Source organism: Martes martes (assembly GCF_963455335.1).
Source record: "Martes martes genome assembly, chromosome: 7".
Classification (NCBI taxonomy): domain Eukaryota; kingdom Metazoa; phylum Chordata; class Mammalia; order Carnivora; family Mustelidae; genus Martes; species Martes martes.
The window spans coordinates 45,327,112-45,352,983 of record NC_137894.1 but is presented as its reverse complement, the minus strand read 5'-3'; the positions used below and the strand labels follow the sequence as shown (position 1 = coordinate 45,352,983).

The following is a 25,872-nucleotide window of genomic DNA, read 5'->3' as shown; positions in this document are numbered from 1 at the left end:
ATAAATGAGATTTCACTGTCTGAAAACACATGATTTGCTCCCAAAAGAGTTCTTTTGGGGAGATTGGCTAAACCGTGCAAACAAATGCAATAAAAATCATGGGGACGCTAGAGCCAGCCAATTCCTACAGGAACTCCAACACAGGTGGGACACGCGTCCAACCACAGGCCTCTCCTCCAGTCGCTAGCAGACCTCGCCCATCAGCCCTCCTCTCCGGCCCCGCCCCTCCGGCTGAGCACGCGCACCGTCTTCTAGCCCGACGCGCCTGCGCAGGATAGGCCGTCCCCGGAGGTGATGAGGGTGCTAGTCCGGCGCTGCTGGGCGCCCCGGCCCGTGTGTGGCGGTCCGGGCGGTAGACCGAGCCCCCAGTGGCGAGCGCTGGCTGGGCTTGGAGGGTCCCCTGGCGGGGAGGATGGCCCGGGCGTCCGAGTCCGCGAGAAGCCGCCCTGGCGGGTGCTCTTCTTCGGCACGGACCAGTTCGCCCGAGAGGCGCTGCGGGCGCTGCACGCCGCCAGGTACCGGGGCCGGGGCTTGGGGGGCCCGGCTGCCGAAGGCGCTGATGCCGAGCCTCTGCAGCCGGCCCCGAGGGTTTGCAGTCCTCGCAGGGAAAGCAGCAGGGTCGGAAGGGTCTGGGCCCAGATCCCGGCGTCTCCGGGCGCCCGGAAGGTGCACGGCGCGCGCCTGGTCCCTCCTGTCTACACTCCCGCTCCCGGCTGTCTCTCGGTTCTCCAAGCGCTGCCGGGCGCCGCGTGGTGCCAAGCCAGCGCTAGTAGCCTTGCATACATCCCCTCTGTCCTCTGCCCGCACCTCCATGCCCAATTTGTGTGTGAGGAAACCGGAGTTCAGAGAGGTTAAGCGATTGCCCAAGGTCATCATCTGAGCATGTTGGGCCTTGCCTGGTCTGACTTTGTCTGACTTGAAGTCCTCCCCTTTCCACTTCCTCCTTCTACCTCCTATTATTAATTTGTACCCTCCAATCCTTTGGGCTTCTTACCAGGCACAGGCACACCCCTGTCTCACTTCTCCGCTCCTCATCTCCTCTCCCTATATACAACGGGACCCTGTTTTCTGGGGCTGAAATGAGGACACAGTCTAAAAACAACTGTTTTCGGGTGAATAAATTTATGAATCACAACTCTTAGGTATACACTTAGTATTTCTACAATTTAACAAATGCCCTTTTTGGGGGGGAAAAAACTGAGATCCAGCCTGTTCTGAAAGTCCATGCTCTATGGTGGCTGGACCCAACTGTACTGCTCTGCCTGCCTTCCCTCAGCCTCCATTTGTTATTTTCCCACAGCCTTTTTTCCTGATGCACCCCCAACACTACTTGTCATCTCCATCAAGTCTTCCCTACAGATTCTTTTATTTTATTTTTTTATTTTTCACTATTAACATATAATGTATTGTTTGTTTCAGGGGTAAAGGTCTGTGAATCATCAGTCTTACACAGTTCACAGCAGTTGCCACAGCACATACTATCCCCAATGTCCATCACCCAGCCACCCCATCCCTCCCATGGGCTCCCCTCCAGCAACCCTTAGTTTGTTTCCTGAGATTAAGAGTCTCTTATGGTTTGTCTTCTTCTCTGGTTTCCTCTTGTTTCATTTTTTCCCTCTCTTCCCCTATGATCCTCTGCCTTATTTCTCAAATTCCTCATATCAGTGAGATCATATGGTAATTTTCTTTCTCTGATTGACTTATTTTGCTCAGCATACTACCCTCTAGTTCCATCCACGTCGTTGCAAATGGCAAGATTTGATGGCAGCATAATATTCCATTGTATTTATATACCGCATCTTTATCCATTCATCTGTTGATGGACATCTTGGCTCTTTCCATAGTTTGGCTGTTGTGGACATTGCTGCTATAAACATTTTCCCCTGCAGATTCTTCACAGCAGCCCCTCCTACTGACAACCCCATCAATCCCTCGTATCATATTCCTCCCTCCACCACTCTGCTCTGCACACCCTTCACACATGTTCCTTTTGCACACCCTCATGATGTACTCTCCACACACTGCTTTCTCCAGATTGTCTCCAGAATCTCATGGCACGTGTCCTGACCTTTCTGCTGGTGCTTCGCTTGGCAGCTCCATTACTCCTGTGCTCTGTCTTTAGGGCCTCCTATATACTCCTTTTCTCCTAACTCCTCAACACGTGATGCAATACCTGGTACATAAACTAACAGCCCTGGGCACTGGACTACAATGCAGCAGGTAAAAAGAAAGATGTAGTACTACATGTACTGCTGTGAAATGATGTCCATGGGCTATCTTTTGTCTTTTTAATGTATTTATTGGATCGAGGGGCACCTGGGGGGCTCATTCGGTTAAGCGGCTGCCTTTGGTTCAGGTCATGATCTCAGGGTCCTGGGATCGAGCCCCATGTCGTTCTTCCTGCTCAGCAGAAATTCTGCTTCTCCCTCTGTCCTCTGCCCCTGCTCCCTGTTTGCCCCACATGTGCCCTTTCTCTGTCTCTCTCTCAAAATAAAATCTTTAAAGGCTAATAAAAGTATTTATTGTTTGGCTAACACATGATTGTGGTATAAAATTCAAAAGGTTCAAAGGATATACAGTGAAAAGTCAGTTCCTTCCACCTCTGTCTCCCGTTTCCACTTCCTCTCTTCAGAGACAGCCACTGTTTTCAATTTCTTATTCTAGAAATGTTTGTTGGATATACAAGCAAATGTATGTTTAACCCATTTTTTAAAAAAGACTCACATAATAGTAATATAGTGTTGTTAAGAGGGAAAAAACAAAATGCAGAGCAGTATATACAATATCCTATTTGTGTAAAATATCTGTACCGTATATGTTTTTGTATGCACAGGAAATTTCTAGAACCCTGCTATCCAAACAGTAGTCATTAGCCACATATGGCTCTTTAAATTACAGATAGTTAAAATTAAAAAACAAAAACTCAGTCTCTGAGTTGTACTAGTTTTAAGCATTTACCCTTAAATGTTTCATGAATTTAACTATAGAAGTACTGTGGAAATATGTGAAGTAGTTTAACTTTGAGTCATTGTCTTAACACTCACATTTTCTTCCAATCTTTCCAACTTAGGGAAAACAAAGAGGAAGAGTTAATCGAAAAATTGGAGGTGGTCACAGTGCCTTCCCCGTCCCCAAAAGGACTACCAGTGAAGCAATATGCTGTCCAGTCTCAACTTCCAGTGTATGAGTGGCCAGATGTGGGATCTGGAGAGTATGACGTTGGAGTGGTAGCTTCATTTGGCCGACTTTTGAGTGAGGCTCTTATTCTTAAATTTCCCTAGTAAGTTTTCGTTTTTGTATTTAAGGGATACAGTATAGGAGGCTTTTGGTCTTTACATATGGACCTGGAATGGGGCCCCTGGGTGGCTCAGTGAGTTAAAGCCTCTGCCTTTGCCCCAGGTCATGATCCCAGGGTCCGGGGTTCGAGCCCCGCATCAGGCTCTCTGCTCAGCGAGAAGCCTGCTTCCTCCTCTCTCTCTCTCTGCCTGCCTCTGTGCCTATTTGTGATCTCTGTCAAATAAATAAATAATCTTAAAAAAAAATGTATACAGACCTAGAATCTAAAGTGCAATGATTTGAATTCTAATTCTTCTTTCTTTACTGTTTTCTTTTAAGATAAAAAATTTTGTTAGTGTCATGAATTGTTGAAATGTGTGATGCTTTTGATCTCTGGGCTCTCTCACCCACCCTCATTTAAATTCCATGTAGATGCTGGCAGTTCCCAGATGTGTCCCTCCAGTTCACATCTCTCCCTGAACTCCAGGCCCCTGATACCTAGTGTCTGATAGGCACCTTACAAATAAGATGTCCTAAACTACATTCCTGAACTTTTGCCCAACAGCTTCTCCTCCCCAAGTCTTCATCTCCATCAATGGCAACTCCATCCTTCTGGGTGTTCAGACTCAAACCTTTCACACCACACACCCAATCCATGAGGAAATCCTATTGGCTCTGCCTTTGAATTCTAGATAGAATTCACCTGTCATTCTGCAGTAACCGCCTCCCTCTATCCACCCCCCACCCCCAATGTCTGCTGTCCTTGGCCTTCTCAGTCTTTTACCAGCCCAGCCGAAGTGATCCATTTAAAGCAGAGGTTGGATCATGTCACTGTGCTCAGCATTCTCTGGTGTTTTTCCATTTCACTCAGAAGTGGTCAGAGTCTGGGCCTATGAGGACCTACCTACTGGGTTTGGTCCCCTCCTGGCTGTCTGGCTTCATCTCCTCGTGTTACTTCTCAGGTTCATTCCACTCTAGCCACACTAGCCTCTGTGCTGTTCCTTGAACTTGCTGAACGCTTACTTTCTTCAAGATACTTACTGTTCCCTCTGCCTGGAATGTCTGCATGGCTTACTCCCTTACCTCCTCATGTCTTTGTTCAAGTGTCTTCTTATTGGTAAAACTTTCTGTGACCCCTGTTAAAACTGTCATCTCCCACCCAGTACTCCTACCCCTTCTCTGCTTTATTTTCCTCCATAGCCCTTAGAACCATCTGACAAACTTCTTACACAGTTTTGTGTTGTTTGTCTCCCGCTCTTGGCATGTAAGCTCCCTGAGGGCAGAATTTTTCCTCCTTTGGTTCAGTGTTGCTTGTATCCCCAGCACATGGACTGTGCTCAGTAAATATTTCTTGGGTGAATCAGACGGGGCTGAACAGTGGAATTTTGAATCTAAGTCTTTCATGTACACGCCCTCCCGAGTGCGTATTTCTGCAGTGGAGACATCGTCAAACTAATCAGCTTACTTAGTTGAAGTTGCTCATCGCAGGGCGCTAGGTATGTTGGGATAAAGAGCAAAGATGAATAGATCGTTGGATGGGGATTCAGGAAACTTGTTCTAGGCATTCTGTATGCAGACTCAATGAAACAGGGTAATTGGACTAAACTATATATTCACACTGTCCATGAGACGCACAGGGGGGTTTGAGTGCTTCTCCTACAGTATAAAAGCTATTTTTTGCTTTTATTTAAAAACTCCCAGAGGCACTTGGCTTGCTTAGTTGGTGGAGCTTGTGATTCTCGATCTCGGGTTTATGGGTTTGAGCCCCATGCTAGGTGTAGAGGTTACTCTAAAAATAAAATCTTAAAATTAACTCCAGACATTACAGACTGTTGTGGAACATCTTTGGGACAGTGAATAGTTTTCTTGTTCTATTTTTATTTGATTTGATTTATTTGTTTTTTAAAATATTATTTATTCATTTGAGAGACAGAGCACAAACAGAGGAGAGGCAGAGGGTGAGGGAAAAGCAGACTCCCAGCTGAGCTGGGAGCCCAACATGGGGCTCAATCCCAGAACCTGGAGAGTGTGACCTGAGCCAAAGGCAGATGCTTAACCATCTGAGCCACCCAGGTGCCCCTCTTGTTCTGTTTTTAATTGAGTTTCATTGATCTCTTATGGTAAGAGAGTAAACTTAATCTCTGGCTCCTTTACGGGTGGTATAAGACTAGATTGAAGTTTGTTTTCCAAACTTTCTGGGGAAGTGTAGTGATAAAAAGTCACATATTTGTTTGGGTAGCAGGAACTAAATGGTAAAGCCCACTTACACACTAATTTCTGCCTTTTCTGACTCAGTGGCATATTGAATGTCCATCCCAGTTGCCTCCCGAGGTGGCGTGGTCCAGCCCCTATAATCCACACCGTACTTCATGGAGACACAGTTACTGGAGTGACGATTATGCAAATTAAACCTAAAAGGTAGGAGATATTTTCTTTTCTCTAGACTTTGTGGTTTTGAATGTTGATGTCAGTCTTTTCGAAGAGGACGTGGAAGTGGGTGAATGGATGGTGCTAATTCCTCTGACTCCACAGTACCTTCCCTTTCTGTCTTTTCCTGGTTTCTGACATAAACTATATGTGGTTTGGTGTTACATAGTGTCTCTTTAAGTTCTTGTGAAATGTTTATCTTGTTAACTGAAATAAATTATATTATTGATAGCTGGGTTTCTATGAAAAACATTGTGTAAATGAGAGATGGATTTTTGGATACAAGTTGTAATAAATCTTGGTTTTGCTGGCCTTGGTTTCTATGGTCAAAAATTTTTGGAACCTGAAGTAAGACCACATTGTATGCCAATGTGTAATATAATTATCTTAAAATTTTTTAATTTTTTAAATCCTACTATAGTCTAAAATAGGATTATATTAAGCCTCTCTGTTATCACCTAATGTCCCCATAGAAAAAAATTCACAGCTTCACAAGAACAACTGCATACCTGGGATTTGCTTTAACTTACTTGAGAAAACAAGAGAGGCAGATGAAATGAATTGCAAAACTTTAATAATTCTAAACTCTGGATGATGTTATTTGGGGATTCAAGAGACTATTCACACTGTTTTGTGGATGTTTGTAATTTTCTATAGTAAGCATTTTATTATAGGTTGAAAATTGAATTAACAACCACAAAGTTAATTATTTAAAATGAAGCATATTTCTAATAAAAGCTGAGAGCCAGTATTTACAGAGCTTGATGTAAAATGTAAGACTGTGGGAATGCAAATACACTTGTATCAACTTGTAATCACCAATGGTTATAATCTAGGCAAAATTCTTGTCCTTTGAGAAGAGATATGTAGAAAGAAATTATTATGAATTTCTTTTTTTTTTAAGATTTTAAAAAATTTATTTATTTGACAGAGAGAGAGAGAGATCACAAGTAGGCAGAGAGGCAGGCAGAGAGAGAGGGGGAAGCAGGCTCCCTGCTGAGCAGAGAGCCCGATCGGGGGTTCGATCCCAGGACTCTGAGATCATCACCTGGGCCGAAGGGAGAGGCTTAACCCTCTGAGCCACCCAGGCACCCACATTATGAATTTCTTAATGGTACTTCTTTGGAAAAGAAATTTTTTGCTCTGTGTCTTCATTGTATAAATAGAAACTTTTTAAATAATCTTAATTACTAAAGGTGGAATTATTTGCAAATGCAATTAAATCCCTGATATTCAACTTTGTACTTTTTTCCTTTAGGAAAAATAGATATGAAATCTGAATATAGGCCAGATTTTGCATTCCCTTCTTTCAAACTGATGTTTCTGTCTTGCTAATGGCTACCAGTCAAGTCCACAGCCAGGGTTAAACTATCTTTGCGGTATGTAAACACTCATGTAGATAAACCTATTGATCGGAAGAAATAGTAATGTTGTTATTTGCTTTTGATTTTTGGTAGGTTTGATGTCGGCCCAATTCTCAAACAGGAAACGGTTCCTGTGCCACCTAAGAGCACTGCCAAGGAACTGGAGGCAGTGCTGTCAAGACTGGGAGCCAACATGGTATGGTTCTCTGATATCCCACTGCTTCATCTTCATTTCTTAGGTCTCCTAACTGTCGGTGATGCAAAGAACACTTCTGGGATGCATCATTTTCAGCTTTTTGTTTGTTTGTTTGTTTAATTGTATTTATTTATTTATTTGACAGAGAGAGAGAGAGATCACAAGTAGGCAGAGCAGCAGGCAGAGAGAGAGAGAAGCAGGCTCCCCGCTGAGCAGAGAGCCCGATGCGGGCCTCAATCCCAGGACCCTGAGATTATGACCTGAGCCGAAGGCAGAGGCTTAACCCACTGAGCCACCCAGCGCCCCAGCTTTTTTGTTTCTTTTAATTGATTTCTCTCTCTGCTTCCTAACATCAAGGTTGGCATTTCTCATGTGAGTCTTTAGGAAATGTACAGAGTAGTACTTAATACAGGCTCTCCTGAAACACGTGAGCTTCTGTGGCCCCCCGCATTCCAGTGAGGCCATTAGAAGCTCCTTCCCGGTTTCATCCTCCGGCTCCTAGACTCACCTGGCACCCCTGTCAGACTGGCCAACACCCATTCCCACAGTGACCGTGCATTCCTCTCCCTTCTGTGCCTGCACTGCGGTCATTGCCTCCTAGTACTGGAGTTCTGCTGATGCCCTCGCTGTAAATGAGCTCTTTGGCTTTGTATAGCTCGAATCTGCATACAGTAGGTCGGAGTGAATGCTTCATGGCCAAATCATTGATTTTCATCTGAACTAGTTAATTTTCTATAGAGGATAGTTTTTCCCCGACCATCTAGACGGTGCTTCCTAATCCAGGCACTCACCAGAGAAATGGTGTTGCAATAGTGGCTCTTGGTTTTTAAGGACTGGCTCGTGTGCTGGGACTATTCTGGATCCTCCTTAGACTTATTTTCTTACTTTCCCAACCAACCTTTGAGGCAGCTGATACTGTCACCCGCTGAAGGCCACACAGGTCAAAGAACTTTTCCACAATGTCACAAGAGTAGGTGGTGGCATTGGGATTTGAACCCAGGACTGTGTGACTCCAGAGTACATTCTTCTTTGAGGCTCTGTTGCCTTCCCTCCTAGGACTTAGAGTGTGGATTCCTGCGCACACTCTGTCCTGACAAGAAAAGCTTGCATAGCCAGCAGAACTCGGCATTCTCTGGAAGCACTTCATTGCTCTGTCCTCGGAGAGAGCACCATCTCCACTGAGACTCCATTGAGGAGACCTGTGTCGTCATGGCCTCAGGCAGTTTCCTGCCCTACCCTGCCACACAGCTCCTTTAAAGCTTTCGATAATGTCATGTACTGAATTGCAATGTATTTCTGCTTTTGTTCTTTTCATCTTGAATATGTTGCTCTCCCTCCCCCCCCCTTTTTTTTTTCAGCTTATTTCAGTTTTGAAAAATTTGCCTGAGAGTTTGAGCAATGGAAGGCAGCAGCCAACTGAGGGAGTGACATATGGTAAGTGAAGGTTATGGAGACCCTTACCTCCTCCACGAGGTTTTTGTCTGTCATGATAGCACCCGAATGCTCTGACTTCAGTGGGACATTGCCCTTGATTTTGACTAAAGAGTGAGTGCCCATTTGTACGTCTCTTTCCAAAGAATGGCAAGTTATAGTCTCCGTTTTCCTCTTAACATGTAGTCTCTTGAAGGATTGGAAATGTTTTCCCTATTCTTCGTATTGAAAAGTACCAAACAGAGAGAGAAGTTAAATGATGATGAATACCAGGGCACCTGGGTGGCAGTCAGTTAAGCATCCGACTCATGGTTTTGGCTCAGTTCATGATCTCAGGGTCATGAGCTTGAGCCCGATAATGGGCTTTGCTCAGTGAGGAGTCAGCTTAAGACTCTCTCTTCCTCTCCCTTTGCCCCTCCTGTACTCTCTCTAAAATAAGTAAATAAATCTTTAATTTAAAAAAATGGTGAATACCTGTTTAACCCAGACTCAGTAATTATTAATATTTGAGCATATTTTCTTTTACTATATATGTGTAGGTGTTTATTTAGTATATATTTTAAAATTTCTGCTTAATCCTTTGGAAGTATGCATCATAACCTTTCATTCCTAAATACTTGAATATGCATCTCTTTTTTTTTTTTAAGACTTTTATTTATTCATTTGTCAGAGGGAAAGGGAGAGAGAAAGAGCACAAGCAGGAGGAGCAGCAGGCAGAGGGAGAAGCAGGCTCCCTCTTGAGCAAGGGACCCAATGTGGGACTTGATCCCAGGACCCTGAGATCATGACTCAAGCCAAAGGCTGACACTTGACTGACTGAGCCACCCGGGCATCCCTCAACATGCATCTCTTAAGAGAAATGAATAGTTCCGTAATAGCATTTAATGTCCAGTACATAAATGTTCCTAATTGTCTAAAAATATATTTTTTTAGCTGGATAGTTTTTCGGAGTGGTATGTAATTATAATTAGTTGGTGTGTCTCTTTAATCTATTAAATTAATTTATTATTAAATCTATTATTAATTCCTCCATTATTTTTTTCCCCTCCATGTCATTGACTTTTTGAAGAGAATAGGCTAGTTGTCTGTTTCCTTCCAGTGTTGTTTAACTTATTTTACTAGCCTTTATATTTCTTGTGCATTGGAAATTCTAAAGGCTTGGTTAGACTTTGGCTTGACGTTTTTGGAATGTATATTTCATAGATGTTGTTGTGTTCCAGTGGTACTTGTTTCAGTTTGTTTTTAATTTTAAGGATTGCTTTTTATTTTTATTTATGATTTATTTCTTGAACATGTAAAACATTTACGTGACTCAGAAGTTAAAATTCTTTAAGGGCGCCTGGGTGGCTCAGTGGGTTAAGCCTCTGCTTAAGAGAGCATCAGGCTCTCTGCTCAGCGAGGAGCCTGCTTCCCCCTCTCTCTCTGCCTGCTTCTCTGTCTGCTTGTGATATCTCTCTCTCTCTCTGTCAAATAAATAAAATCTTTAGAAAAAAATTGTTTAAAAGGATATGTTAGAGTGCCACCTCTCTCTGCTCTAGTCTTTGGATATCACATTAGTGACTGATAATACGAGGTTGCATCAAGGCTGGTGAAGTTCAGTTTGACCACTTGGTTGAGTCCAGTGTAAAGATTTGTTTTTCCCTTTGCAGTTGGCAGGTAATCTGTGGGGTAGTGCTTTGGCACCATGCAAATAATCCTGTTCTCTAACAACCTTTCATGTAATGATTTTGGCATGGGTTGGTGCGTCTTCCCTGAATGAATTATTTCATTAGGGATTGCAAAATGGTGATTTTCCAGTTCCTTTTACCTTTAATATTTGGCATTATTCTATGAAGAAGAGCTTTTCCTCATTAATTAAAGATGAATCCTAGTTCATTCTAAAATGGCAGAATCAATGCTTAATTCTTTCTCTACCAATTTTTAGAGTAAGAAGTTAGTGCCACAGTCACTTTCAATTATGGTGGCAACTGAGTTTTGTTTTGTTTTGTTTTGTTTTTTTAAGATTTTTTATTTTTTTATTTGACAGACAGAGATCACAAGTAGGCAGAGGATGGGGGGAAGCAGGCTCCCTGCCAAGCAGAGAGCCCAATGCGGGGCTCGATCCCAGGGCTCTGGGATCATGACCTGAGCCGAAGGCAGAGGCTTTAACCCACTGAGCCACCCAGGGGCTCCGGCAACTGAGTTTTTAAAATTATGATTTGAGGGACGCCTGGGTGGCTCAGTTGGTTGGGCGGCTGCCTTAGGCTCGGGTCATGATTCCAGCGTCCTGGGATCGAGTCCCACGTCGGGCTCCTTGCTCGGCAGGGAGCCTGCTTCTCACTCTGTCTGCCTGTGCTCACTCTCGCTCTCTCGCTCTCTCTGACAAATAAATAAATAAATAAATCCTTTAAAAAAAAAAAATAAAATTATGATTTGACTCATGGATTTCCACTTACTGTGTTTTACAGTTAATTGCATCTATAATTCTTTGTCCTACTCAAGTCATCCCAAATTTGGCCAGTGGGAGCCCCCTAAAGTTGGGTCCTGCATCCTTTTGACAACCTTAACTAGTTTTTGAGTGCTTCCTTGTTTTATAAGATGCCCCAGACTCATCTTTTTTTTTTTTTAAGTTTTTATTTATTTATTTGACAGACGGTGATCACAAGTAGGCAGAGAGGCAGGCAGAGAGAGAGGGAAGCAGGCTCCCTGCTGAGCAGAGAGCCCAATGCGGGGCTTGATCCCAGGACCCTGAGATCACGACCTAAGCCAAGGGCAGAGGCCTTAACCCACTGAGCCACCCAGGCGTCCTGCCCCAGACTTATCTTGTAAGTTCTCTGTCCCATGTTAGAACAAACCATCTCTCCCTTGTTTGTTTGGGAAGGGGGGTGCTATTTAGAATCCATCTGGTACAACAGTGTATTCCAAGATAAGGTGTCAATGGACAAGGTGAGGCTAATTATATTTTTTAACATTTTTAAAATAATATTTGAGTTCATACCATCACTGATTCAAATGTGTGTGTGTGTGTGTGTGTGTGTATTTATTTATTTGTTTATTTATTTAAGATTTTATTTGAGAGAGAGAGATCAGGGGGAGGAGCAGAAGGAGAAGGACCAACAGACTCCATGCTGATCGTGGAGCCCAATGCGGTGCTCAGTCCCGCAACGCTGAGATCATGACCTGAGCTGAAATCATGGTCAGACACTCAACTGACTGAGCCACGCAGGCACCCCCGATTCAAATTTTTAATTTCAGGGGTTTTCTTATATTTTCTTTTAAACTGAATATCTTTTCAAAAGTTAATACTGACCTATTTAATTGGTAGGCATAAAATAGTTTCAGAATTACAACACCAGTGTTACTACAAACAGTAAAATTACTGAGTAATATTTCATATTCCTCTGCAGGTTTTTTTGTGGTTTTTTTTTGGCCCATAGAATATACCCTACTAATAGTGTGCAGTCAGAGTGCTATGTCCAAAACTTACTGGAGATGATGATTATTTTTTCCATTTCGTTACCTTGTTTGACATATAGTTAAGTTTATTTGTTTTAGTTTGTTTTCAATTTTCAGAGTTGCTTTTTTTCTCTTTATGATTAAATTTTATTTTTAAATCATATAAAACATCTCTATGATTAAAAAATTTAAGCTATTTGAAAAAGTATACTCAGAGAAGTTTCACTTCCATCCCTAGCTCTTCCTCGAGTGACTATTTTATGAGTTCCTGATTTAGCTGTCCAGTTGTTTCCTTTTATCAAAAGAAGCAAATACCACGTATTTTTAAATTGATTTTTCCTGAGGCACCTGGGTGGCTCAGTCAGGTGAGCATCTGCCTTCAGTTCAGGTCATGATCTCAGGGTCCTGGGATCGAGTCCCACATCAGGCTCGCTGCTCAGTGGGGAGCCTGCTTCTCCTTCTGCCTCTGCCTGCTGCTCTACCTACTTGTGGTCTCTCTCTCTCTGGCAAATAAGGAAATAAAATCTTTAAATAAATAAATTGATTTTTCCTTTATTCTTTCACAAAAGGTGGCATAAAATATATACTCTTTTGTACCTTTGGTTTTTTGAGTTTTTTGGTTTGTTTGGTTGGTTGGTTGGTTTTTTTTTTTACTTAACCTTGTACCCTGGAAATCCTTTCCTATCAATAAGATTCCTTTTTATGGCAGTATAGTTCTCACTTATATGGATGTATCATAATTTATTCAACAGATCCCCTATTGATGGACATTTTTTTTTTAAGATTTTATTTATTTACTTGACAGAAATCACAGGCAGAGAGGCAGGCAGAGAGAGAGGGGGAAGCAGGCTCCCTGTGGAGCAGAGAGCCTGATGTGGGGCTTGATCCCAGGACCCTGGGATCATGACCTGAGCTGAAGGCGGAGGCTTTACCCCACTGAGCCACCCAGGCGCCCTATTGATGAACATTTTGATTGTTTCCAAACTTCTGCTATTGCAAAGAATGCCATTATAAATAACCTGAAGCTTTTATTATTTCCAAAGCCAATAGATAAGAAATTGCATCCTGGAGTAGTTTTAATTTACATTACTCCTGTCAGTGAGGTTGAGGATCTTTTTGTATATTTAAAGACTACTTGCATTTCTTTTTTCCAGGAAGAAACATTATATCTTCTACCCATTTTTCTATCACATTTTTGGTCTTTCTTCTCAGTTTTTAGGAGTACTTTATATGATAGATATAAATAAATCTATATAATAAATATAAAGTAGTCCTGGATATAATATTATTATATTAATATTATGTTACATAGATATATATATATATTTTAGATTAACTTGTAATTATAAATTTTATATTTGTTATAAATAGATCTAAAATATTGTGATGAAAATTACAAATACTTTCAGGTTTTGTTGTTGTTGTCTTGTTTTTTTTTTTAAGTAATCTTTACACTCAATGTGGGGCTCGAACTTGAAACCTGAGATTGAGAGTCACGTGCTCTACCAACTGAGTCAGCCAGGTGCCCCCATCATTTGTTTTTAGACTTGATTTATGACCTTTCTTTTTGCCATACAAAAGTTTATTTTTATTAAAAGCTTATTTTTATGTAGTCATATTGTCATTTAATTGCTTCTGGATTTTGAGTCATTGTTTGAAGGGCTTTTTCTACTTCCAGGTTACAAAGAAATTCACCCAGTTTTCTTTAGTATCTATATGATTGATTTATTTTTACTTTATATTATGGAAAATTTCAAATATACTCAAAAGTTGAGAAAATTAAGTTCTCTTCTATCATTCAGCATCAATAGTTGCCATTTCAGGGATGCCTGGGTCACTCAGTCTGTTAAGCGTCTGCCTTCGGCTCAGGTCATGATCCCAAGGTCCTGAGATTGAGCCCCACATCAGGCTCCCTGCTCAGCGGGAGCCTGCTTCTCCCTCTCCCTCTGCCTCTCCCATGCTTGTGTGCTCTCTCTCTCTCTCTTTCTCTCTCTCAAATAAATAAAGAAAATCTTTAAAAAAAATTATCAGTTCATGGACATAGAACCTGATATTTGTTCCTGCTCTTGGCTTTATCTTGTAGCCCCTAAGATTTCTGCTGGTACCAGATGTATAAAATGGGAGGAACAAACTTCAGAGCAGATATTCAGACTTTATCGTGCCATTGGAACTATAGTAAGTTGGAAGTCAGATTGCAGTTTTACCTAATTGTCTGTGTATGTGATTCATTTTCAAAATACTTTTATTTAGGAATGAATTGCAAACTAAACCTAAAGAATCCTGAAATTCATTTTATCTTAAAACTTTTAATCTGATAAAATATACATAACATAAACCATTTTAACAATTTTTAAGCATAAAGATCAGTAGCATTTATGATTTAAGTGTATAAATCAGTGGCATATCATTGTGCAACCATTGCCACCATCCATCTCCAGAACTTTGTAATCATCCCAGACCGAAACTCTGTACCCACTGAACACTAATTCCCCCGTCCCCCCTTCCCACAGTCGCTGGTAACCACTATCTACTTCCTGTCTCTTAGAATTTGCTTTTTCTAGGCACCTCATATAAGTGGAATCATATTTGTCCTTTTGTGTCTGGCTTATTTCATTTAGCATCATGTCCTTAAGGTTCATTCATGCTGTACCATGTATCAGAATGTCATTCCTTTTTAAGGAAAACATTCTGTTGTATGTATATTCCACATTTTGTTTATCCCTTCATCAGTCAGCAGAGGTTTGGGTTGTTTCCCGCTTTTGGCTGTTGTGAATAATGCTGCTGTGAACATTGGTGTTCAAATATGTTCAAGTCCTTGCTTTCAGAAATTCTTTTGTGTGTATGAAATTCATTTTTAAAGTATTCTTTTAAACTTCAAGTTTTTATATGGACCTTAGAATTCTCAAAGGACTTTTGAATATTTATTTATTTATTTATTTATTTTGCAGTTTCTGTGACCAAGTTTTATTACCCATTTCATAGATGAGAGGAATGAAAGTGATGCAGTGAACTTCAGGGGGCCCCATCACAAAATAATGAATCTAAATCTTCTAACATCTAATCCAGTGCTTTTCCCAGTATGACTTTCTGCCTGTAGCCAGTTTTTTACAACTGAATTCTTAAATCCTCAATTTCTACAGATGGTACACAAAGTGGATTTGTAACTGTAACTTATTTATTAAATAGTTCTTTATTTATACTTACAGTATTTATTACATACTTGTTAAAATATGTGGGGTGCCTGGCTGGCTCATTTGGCGGAGCATATGTATCTTTTTTTTTTTTTTTTTTAATCCATTTATTTGACAGAGAGAGAGAGATCACAAGTAGGCAGAGAGGCAGGCAGAGAGCGGGGGAAGCAAGCTCCCTGCTGAGTAGAGAGCCCGATGTGGGGCTCAATCCCAGGACCCTGAGATCATGACCCGAGCCGAAGGCAGAGGCTTAACCCTCTGAGCTACCCAGGCACCCTGAGCATATGTATCTTGATCTCTGGGTAGTAAGTTTAAGCCCGACATTAAGAGTGTAGAGATTACTTAAAATCTTTTTTAAAAATTAAAAAAAAATACTTATTAAAAAACCTGAGTTAAATTTTCAGTTCTTTGACAAATGTTTTGGGTATTTCCCCCTTCATTTTGATAGCCTCTTGTGTTGTTTGAACTTGGGGCCTACCAAGTGTGGGGTTTTTAATGGGCCACCTGTTATATTTTTTTTATTTTTATTTTTTAAAGATTTTATTTATTGATTTGACAGACAGATATCACAAATGGGCAGAGAGGTAGGCAGAGAGAGAGGAAGGGAAGCAGGCTCTGCGCTGAGCACAGAGCCCGAAGTGGGACTCAATCCCTGGACCCTAGGATCATGACCTGAGCTGAAGATAGATGCTTAACTGACTGAGCCACCCAGGTGTCCCTAAACAAAATATTTTTTGAAAGCCTATTATGTGTCAGGCATTGTACTAGGTTCCAGAGGTAAAGATGATGTAAGAAAACAGAAACAAATAAGCAAATAAATAAAAAATATCAGATACTGTGATAAGTTCTTTGGTGAAAATTAAAATAGGAAAATGTGAAGACTAACTGGAGGTTATTTTAGATTCTGTAGATGGAAAAGGCACCTCTAAACTGACATTTAAGCTTACATCTGAAAGACAGTAAGGAGCCATGAATCATGCCGAGATGAGGAAAATGGCGTTCTAGGCAGAGGGAGCAGCTAGTACAAAACCTAAGGTAGGCTAAACAAGATAAAGCCTTCACAAGAAAAGAAAGCCACAAATCCATATCCTTAATGAATATAGCAGCAAAAATTCTCAGCAGAATTAGCAAACTAAACTAAACAACATATAAAAAAGGATTGTATACCAAGACCAAGTAGGATCTATATGAGGAATGCAAGGTTGAATCAACATACAGAAACAACCCATGTAATACACCATATAATAGAATAAAGGGCAAAAGCCACAGAATTTACTCAATAGATACAGAAAAAAATCCAACACCTTTTCATGATAAAAATGTACAACAAACTAAGAAGGGAACATCCTCAACCTGACAAAAACCCACAGCTTACATCATATTTAATGGTGAAAGCCTGAAAGTTTCTACCTAAGATCAGGAACAAGGCAAAGATGTCCACTCTCACCACTTCTATTTAGCATTGTGCTGGAGGTTCTACCCAGGGCTATTAGGCAAGAAAAAAGAAACAATACAGAATCAGCAAAGGAGTAAGTAAAATTCCATGTGCAGATGACATGATCTTATATGTAGAAAATCATCAAGAATCCAAAAGAAACTTTAGAGTTAATAAGTAGTAAAGAAGACATAAGTAAATGGAAAGACCTTGTTGTTCTTGGGTTGGAAGACTTAGTATTGTTAAGATGGCACTGTTCCCCAAATCGATCCGCAGATTCAACGCAATTCCTATAAAAATCCCAGTTGACGTCTTCGCAGAAATTGACAAGCTCATCCTAAAATTCATATGGCATCCCAAGAGACCCAGAATTGCCAAAAAATCTTGAAAAAGAAGGACAAAGTTAAAGAACTCACCCTTCCTAATTTCAAAACTTACTACAAAGTTACAGTAATGAAGACAGTGGGATACTGACATAAGGATAGACCTATTTTTCAATGGAATAGAATTGAGAGCCCAGAAATAAACCTTCATGTTTATTGTCAATCGATTTTTGATAGTGGTACCAATATAGTTTGATGGGGAAAGAATAATCTTTTTAACACATGGTGCTTGGACAGTTGGGTATCCACAATAAAAAAGAAATGAGTTTGGATTCCTACCTCACAAACTCCAAATGGATCAGAGACCTAAATATAAGAGCTAAAATGATAAGACTATTGGGAAAAAACTTAAGAGTAAATCTTCATGACCTTGAATTAGGCAGTGGTTCTTAGATATGTTGCCTACAGCCTAAGCAACCAAACTAAAAATGGAGAAATTAGACATGAAAATTAACAACTGTTGGGGCTTCAAAGAACACTATCAAGAATACAAAGAGACAACCTATGGAGTGGAAGAAAATGTTTGCAAATCATATATCTGATAATAGTCCAGTATCTATATTAGGATCTCTTCCAACTCTACAATAAAAAGACAAACGTGATTAGAAAATGGGCAAAGCTTCTAAATAGATAACTTCTTCTAAGAAGATCTATAAATGGCCACATGAACACATGAAAACACATGAAAAGATGGTCATTTTCATTAGTCATTAGGGAAATGCAAATCAAAACTGTACAGAGAGGGGCGCCTGGGTGGCTCAGTGGGTTAAGCCTCTGCCTTTGGCTCAGGTCATGATCCCAGGGTCCTGGGATCGAGCCCCACATCGGGCTCTCTGCTCTGCGGGGAGCCTGCTTCCTCCTCTCTCTGCCTGCCTCTCTGCCTACTTGTGATCTCTGTCAAATAAATAAATAAAATATTTAGGGAAAAAAAAACTGTACAGAGATACCACTTCACACCCACTGGGATTGCTATAATTAAAAAAAAAACAGGCAATTGGCACACCTGGGTGGTTCAGTGGGTTAAGCCTCTGCCTTCAGCTCAGGTCATGAGCATGGGGCTCTCTACTCAGCAGTAAGCCTGCTTCCCACCCCCCCACCCCCGCCTCTGCCTGCCTCCTTGCCTACTTGTGATCTCTCTCTGTCAAATAAATAAAATCTTTAAAAAAAAAAAAAACAGGCAATAACAAGTGTTGACGGGGATGTGGAGAAATTTGGAACTCTCATACATTTCTGGGGTGGGAATGTAAACTGGTACAGCAGCTATGGAAAAATTGATGGTTCCTTAAAAGTTAAACAAAGTTGCTGTTTGGTTCAGTTGGTAGAGTGTGCAACTCTTGATCTTAGGGTTGTGAGTTCAAGCCCCACGTTGGGCATAGAGATTACTTAAAAATAAAATCTTGGGGCACCTGGGTGGCTCAGTCATTTGGCGTCTGCCTTTGGCTCAGGTCATGATCCCAGGGTCCTGGGTTCCCGCCCCGCACCGGACTCCATGCTCAGCGGGAAGCCTGCTTCTCCCTTTCCCGCTCCCTCTGCTTGTGTTCCCTCTCTCACTGTGTCTCTGTCAAATAAATAAAATATCTAAAAAAAAAAAAAAAAGTTTTAAAAATAAAGTCTTAAAAAAGTTAAACACAGTTCCATTACCATATAATGATAGTTATCTTCTGCAATTCACCTTTCCTCTCCACTGAGAAAAAGCTTGGGCCATAACAGAATGAGAACTTAAGAACCAGAAGGTGAAATTTGATTCCTAGAGCTGCCATTTACTAACCAAGAGCAAAACCCATTATTTTCTCTGGGTTTCTGCTTTTTTACCTCTAAATCACGGTTAATCACCATGTCCACAACTGCCAAGATCAAAGGAGATAAACCTTGTGAGTTAAATCCATGTAAACATATGATTTTGAAATCTTTGAAACAATCTAACTCTTCTGAAAATTAAATGACCTCTTTAGGGGAGGTCATAAAGAGAGCATTGAGCTGAGAATGAGAAAACCTAGGTTCTGGTCCTAGGCTCTAGCTGTGTCTAAACTTGGGAAAACAGTTGCATTTCTCTGGGCCTCACTTTCCTTGTCTATGAAATAGAGGATTGAGCTACAGTCTGAAGATACATGTATTTACTTCAGAAATTTGAGAGAACTTATTTCCCAGTACATGTTAATTTTTATTAGTCTGAAATCAAAATGTGATGAAAGTGTCATTTCACATTGTGGGGCAGGGTGAGATGGATTGTCCAGTAAATAGGGTTAGGACAACCGAACTGGTTAGCCATTAGAGGGTAACCAAATCCTGAGGCCCTCAAATCCTTACTTTCAAAGTCAAAATAATGATCAAAAGAAGAAAAATGGATCAAGCATTTAAATGTAAAAATGTGAAACCACAAAGAACTGAGGGAAAAGCACTGTTGAATAATTTTATAATATTTAATAATCTTAAAGTGTAAGGGTAGCTCTTTTTAAGCATGATGTGAATTACTGGAGCCATGAGAGAAAAAACTGGCTAATATTACTTCATAAAAATTAAAAAAAACTTATGCATAGGAAAAAAATTACTGTACCCAAGATTAAAAGTCCATATACTGGGAAGAATTGCTATTAATAGTAGCAAGAAATTGGAAGTAATTGAAATGTCCATCATAAAGGTATTGGTTGCATAAATTGTGATACAGTCATGATGGGAGTACTGTGCCACAGATAGAGAGGAAATAGACATACATACGCTGATGAAAGTTGCCTGTGCTTCAGCATTAGGTAAAAAACTTCCTTGTAAGAGTATGTTCTAGATTTTTTTTTTTTTTTTTTTTTTAAATATTTTATTTATTTATTTGACAGACAGAGATCACAAGTAGGCAGAAAGGCAGGCAGAGAGAGGAGGAGGCAGGCTCCCCGCCGAGCAGAGAGCCCGATGTGGGGCTCGATCCCAGGACCCTGGGATCATGACCCGAGCCGAAGGCAGAGGCTTTAACCCACTGAGCCACCCAGGCGCCCCTATGTTCTAGATTTTTGTAATATTTGCAGGAAAGAAATAAAAGGATATACCAATCAAATTGTTAACAGTGGTTACTTCTGGGGATGACAGTACAGAATAATTTCTAAATTAAAAAAAATTTTTTTTAAGTTTTATTAATTTAAGTATCTTTACGCCCAACATGGGACTCGGACACAAAACCCTGAGTTCGGGAGTCACAAGCTCTTCCAACTGAGCCAGCCAGGCATACCTACTTTCTAAGTTTTTAAAATATAATTGTTGTAATGCTTGCATTTCTTATAATGAACATAAATTTAAATTAGAAATATCAATAAAGATACAAACATTGATTTTTAAAATAGTGTTTAAGATCTTGTCAGTCTTGGAGACTGTTGTAGAGGGTACACAGCTGTGTACTGTATCATAAGATTTAGAGACTCTGTTCCCAATTCTTCTGTAACTGGGAGAGTCAGACCAGATTAATGCAAAATAGTAGTTGAAAAGGATTTGGGGGTTGAGTGTATTCCATTATCATACCTTCTTTAATTTTATTTGCAGATTCCGTTGCAGACTCTCTGGATGGATAATACCGTTAAACTTCTGGATTTGGTAGAAGTTAATAGTTCAGTCCTCGCTGGTACTAACTTTTGAATAGCTGATGTGGAAAACATTTTCACTGTAGTCCATTTGAAAATGTGACTGTTTTACCATAGGTCACATTACTAAAAATAAGGATTCTTTTAGTTTGTGTCAGTTCAGTAATGATAATGCTTTATATTCATTTATTGTCTTACTCTTTGCAGTGTCCATTCTCATGTATTTTTTCATTGGTCATCATAAGAATGTGGGAAGTAGGCAAAGCAGTCTTACTATCCCATTTTAAGCTCTGTGATTTCTTCACTAAGGTTTTCAGGGAGTGCAGAATGACTTGTTAGTTTCATTCTGCTGAATATCATAATGAAAATCCCTGGGAAACTCAGGGAGAATCCTAGGCCAGGGTGTAGCATTTTGTGACACAGTCCATTCTAAGGCCCATCAGTGCCCTCCCAATATGGTAGACTGAAGGAGTGGGAGGGAGAGGGAGCTGGGCAAGCTCAGAGGGAGTTGGAGTTCTCAGGAATCTAAGAATGGGATTTGCTGGGTCATGGATGGAAGGGTCAGCTTGGATCGTAAGCTTCCTGTATACCTCTCCACTGGTAGCTAGTTATCTCCCCTAAATGGTCAAAACTTCTAAATTTGACATTTTTAGATTGATCTTTGGGAGACTGGGTAAAGGACTGGTAAGTTCCTATGTGTATGGAAAGCTTCCCTTTGGGTTTGACATACACTAGAGCACCATGGCTCCATTGTTAAGTTTGGATTATGGAGTCAAGGTATCAGCAGGTATGCCCTCTGGTATTAGTATTCCCTCCTAGGATGTTTTTTTTATTTTTATTTTTATTTATTTTTTTGTTTTTTGTTTTTTTACTTTTAAGCACCATGAAGTTGCATAATTATTTATTCTCTCTCATATCCTTCTCCCCTCCCCCCCAATTCTTTAGATCCAAAATTAAGAGGACAACCTGTTACTCCAGGATCAGTAGTATACCACAAACAGTCACAAATACTGCTGGTTTGTTGCAAGGTACATTCGCCTTTAGCTTTAAATTATACTTGTTCTACTGAGTTTGTGGTTTATCATTTTTAGTTAAGACTTCACTCAACTGTTTAATCCATCAGAGTGAGCCAATGGACAGTTTAATTTTTCTTAAGAAATAGTAGAGTCGCTATATATTTTTGAAAGTGATGAAGTCTTATCAAGGCATTATTACTGAAAGAAGATTCAGTAAGTTTAGTGCTCTTTTAAAAGAAACTTGTATATTCTCAGCAGTCCAATTTAATTAACAAGTTCTAACAAGTAACTAACTAACAAGTAACTAACAAGTCTTATTTAACTAGCAACTCACCTTGTTCATATGGTGATCACAGATAGCCATAGCAGAGTATCTAGCTGAACTACTACAGTGCAGGTATCCTACTTGCTTTTACTGTTCGATAGTGGTTAAAGAGGAGATTTCTTAACCTATTTAAAATTACTTTCAAACCATTATTATTTTATGATTTTATGGCCTGAGAGACGTTCCACATTTCTTCCATTTCCTGATATTTTCCTTCATATGGTGTTTATGTGCCATGTTTCCTGCTCAAGAGGCCAAGTTTACAATGTATGATAGAGTGATCTGACCTACACAAACTGTAGATCCACAGCTCCCACATCAGACTCTCTTCGTCTTGCTTATTCTTGAACGGTGTAGGGTGGATATGTTTGCTGTTGTCTGGGTCTTTAATAGGTCTGTCCTGCAAATCTTCAGTTTGCTCTCATAGAAGGAGGTGGGGTTGTCTGAACATGTGAGTTTAAGTCCCACGAGTAATGTCACCTCAGACAAATCGCGCGCCTCTCTGGGCATCAGTTTTCTCTTAAGTCAGTTTCCGCTAGGGATTATATTAATAGGATCTGCCTACTTTTAGAGCAGTTATATTTTTGATGACCAGTCATAATAAGATACATGGACATATTCTGAAAACTGTAAAGTACCATGCCAAGATGACACACTTCTTTATTCTGCCCCCATTTATATTTAAATAGGTTTAATTTATACAGGTCGGTACATTTGTTATCACTTGGTAATTTTAGAGTCAAAGAATCATACATGTTACTTAGTACAGTGCTATCTGCAGCTAGGCCTTTGGTAAAGATTTGCAGGTTTGTTTTCATGTTAAAAGTTATATAAGCTAAAATTTACCTCCAGTTTTGCCACCACCCCCTGTTTACTGTTTGTCTTTTGCCCTTAGGATGGCTGGATTGGTGTTCGATCAGTGATGCTCAAGAAAACACTAACAGCTACTGATTTCTACAATGGGTATCTGCACCCTTGGTACCAGAAAGATTCCCAACCTCAGCCAAGGCAATGCAGATTTCAGACTCTCAGACTTCCAATAAAGAAGAAGCAGGAAAAAAAAAATTGTTGCTATGCAACAGTGCATTAAGTAGTTAGGAAGTAGATGGATAAGAACCTACTACATATTTATAATTTATTAAAAGCCTTATTTACAAGGAATTACCTTGACTATCAAAGATGATGACACTGTTGGAGGGAAAGGAAGGAAGATTATTGTCAAAAGATGAATTACTTCACTTCCCATTTTTTGTTTAACAGTAGTTAAAACCACTTTTTCTATTTGAATAACAAAAAGAGCTTTAAATAAAACTTTTATTTATAATGTGAAACTCAAGGAGATTTTATCTTTCCCTAAAAGCATATACAACTAACTAGTAACTAGTGTGTGTGTGTGTGTGTGTGTGTGTGTATGTATGTGTGTGTGTGTATAGAGACACATACCCCTACTGAATAGTTTCTTTTAAAAAAGTACATCTATGAAATTTTTTAGATCATATGTCCCCATTGATTAAGCTATCATTTCAGCAGTATTTAATCTACATTTCTGATTTTCAGCAAGCAGTAAAGTCAGCTCTCTAAATTTATCTACCATCCAGTTCTCATAAAGTAGTAAACATACATAATATTTAATCATCTCTGTCACATGAATCTGTACTATAAATTCATGGTTTACATCTAGGTTTTCTTTTTTTTTTTTTTTAAGATTTTATTTATTTATTTGACAGAGAGAGAGAGAGAGATCACAAGTAGGCAGAGAGGCAGGCAGAGAGAGGGGGAAGCAGGCTCCCTGCTGAGCAGAGAGCCTGATGCGGGGCTCGATCCCAGGACCCTGAGATCATGACCTGAGCTTAAGGCAGAGGCTTAACCCACTCAGCCACCCAGGAACCCCACATGTAGGTTTTCTTAATGTAGGGATATGCTAACATTTTTCAACTTAATTGTGCAATAAAGGTTATTGAGCATCTGGTTTGTGCAAACTCCTGTCTCCAAGAGAGTCAAGCACTCCTGGGGCAGGAAGGAGATACAGCAGCCAGCTATTGAATTTTTGAAAATTTTTACATACTGGCTCTTCCTGCCTAGATTCTATCAATACAAATCGTTCTCTACTCATTAATAAATCCATTCCACATTTATTGATAGGGTGATCATATAATTGGTCATCTAAATTAGGCACATTCATGAGTAAAGGAAGCACTTATAATAATTACTCCTGCACAACAGGCATAAGCCAGGACTGTCTCAGGCAAACCAGGTTGTATAGACATCCATCCTATTTACGGAACACTTGCTTTGGAGGGAATGTTTTTGCAAATCCATCCTTTCAGCCAGAGCACAGAATAGGCTGTTCCCAGGAGGACCCCAGACTTTATGCTGCTTGCTGGAGATTCAGAGATTAAATAATATTTGGTATCTTCAATCTACTGGGGAGGCAAACGTAGGCAAGTATAATACTGTTACGAATGCCATAATGGAGGCATAATGGAAGCATTAGGTCTCCCTTAAGGGATTCAGTGGAGGCTTTCTGGAGGAGGTAAAGCTGCATCTGAGGCTCCAAATGATGATGAGTTCACCATGCAGACTAAAGCATCCTAGCGTGCACAGAGACATAAAAGAACACTATCTCACAGCGGGTTATGGAAACGTGCTTCTTAACTAGACGGTGGGAGCATGATAGCCTTTTATTATCATTCTTTAAACCACAAATTTGTGATGCATTCTCTTCAACGTATGAGCTAGTTACGTGCTTACAGATATATATGCACCTGGCTGGAAAAAAGCTGACATTGGATCATGGAAGAGCAGCAAATGGCATGTTAAACACTGGGAAAAAGAGCAGAGTATTTGGAACCAACTGGAATAGGGTGGATGGAGACGAGACTGGAAGAGCAAGATGGGGGCCATGTCACTGAGGGCTTTGAAAACCATGAGACTTTGGACCTTTGTCTTCTATGCAGTAATCAGGGAAGTGATGACCAGAATGGCATTTTGGAAAGGTAACTCTGGTGGTGGAGTGGAAGGTAGAGCGGAGGTAAAAGCTGTGGCAGGAAGGTCTGGTGGGAAGTTAAGAGTGTGAAGATCCGAACTACAGCTGCAGTTATAGGGAGGGCGGAAAGGAATTTAGAAGATTTTTGCTGTAGAAGTAAGAATGTGGGTTATCATTGAGGTATTCTGTTCTGATGGAAAGTTTTGGCTCCACCACTGATTAGCTCTTTGGTCTCTAACAAGTCACTTACCCTCCTTGAACTTTAGTTTCCTCAAGAAATGGGGCTGAAGATTAGAAAACAAAAAACAACTGCTCCCCAAACAGTTTTGAAAATCAGTGACTGTGTGAAAGTGCTTTTTTGCTGTCGTTTTTCAGTTAATATGCACAGACCATTTCCCCCCTTCAGGGGCTAAGGTCATGTTATGGCATTCAGAGAGAATGCGAATCAGTGCCATCTAGGAGCTTGCCTGCGCAGGAGTGGTGATGGCAGGGGACCTAAGGAAATGCCCAGACACTGCCAGAGGGAGTAGAGAACCTCACTGAGGGCACAGCTTTCTGCTTATTCCTTCTGATCTCTTAACTAGCTAGTGGTGAATGGTCTCCGGTCCGCCACCCCACATTCTGGCCAGAGCCTGTCTTATTTAGCTAATACCATTGGCCTTGCTGCACGGAATCTTTGATGCCAGACCCCCTCTAGCCCTTGGCCAGACTGTGAGTTAAGACCCAGTCTGGTTCCCATGATTTCACCTGCACAAAAAACACTACCTAATGCCAAGTAGGGGGCTGTGGGTGACACTGTATGAGCTAGAAAGGGAAACTGGATATCATGATTGGTGTGATTGGTATA

At 40.5% G+C, this 25,872-nt stretch overlaps 1 protein-coding gene across 1 annotated transcript; it reads left to right on the top strand.

Annotated features, from left to right (window-relative positions):
• Window positions 1-275: 275 nt before the first annotated feature.
• On the top strand, window positions 276-23,137 carry MTFMT (mitochondrial methionyl-tRNA formyltransferase; the record flags this gene model as incomplete). Its single annotated transcript, XM_080808459.1, is given in 10 exon segments — window positions 276-515; window positions 3,071-3,280; window positions 5,572-5,694; window positions 7,161-7,263; window positions 8,622-8,697; window positions 14,213-14,304; window positions 20,661-20,739; window positions 21,644-21,726; window positions 22,935-23,093; window positions 23,096-23,137. Coding segments are annotated over 10 exon segments (1,188 nt in total). The 5' UTR covers window positions 276-294.
• Between the last annotated feature and the right edge of the window lie 2,735 nt (window positions 23,138-25,872).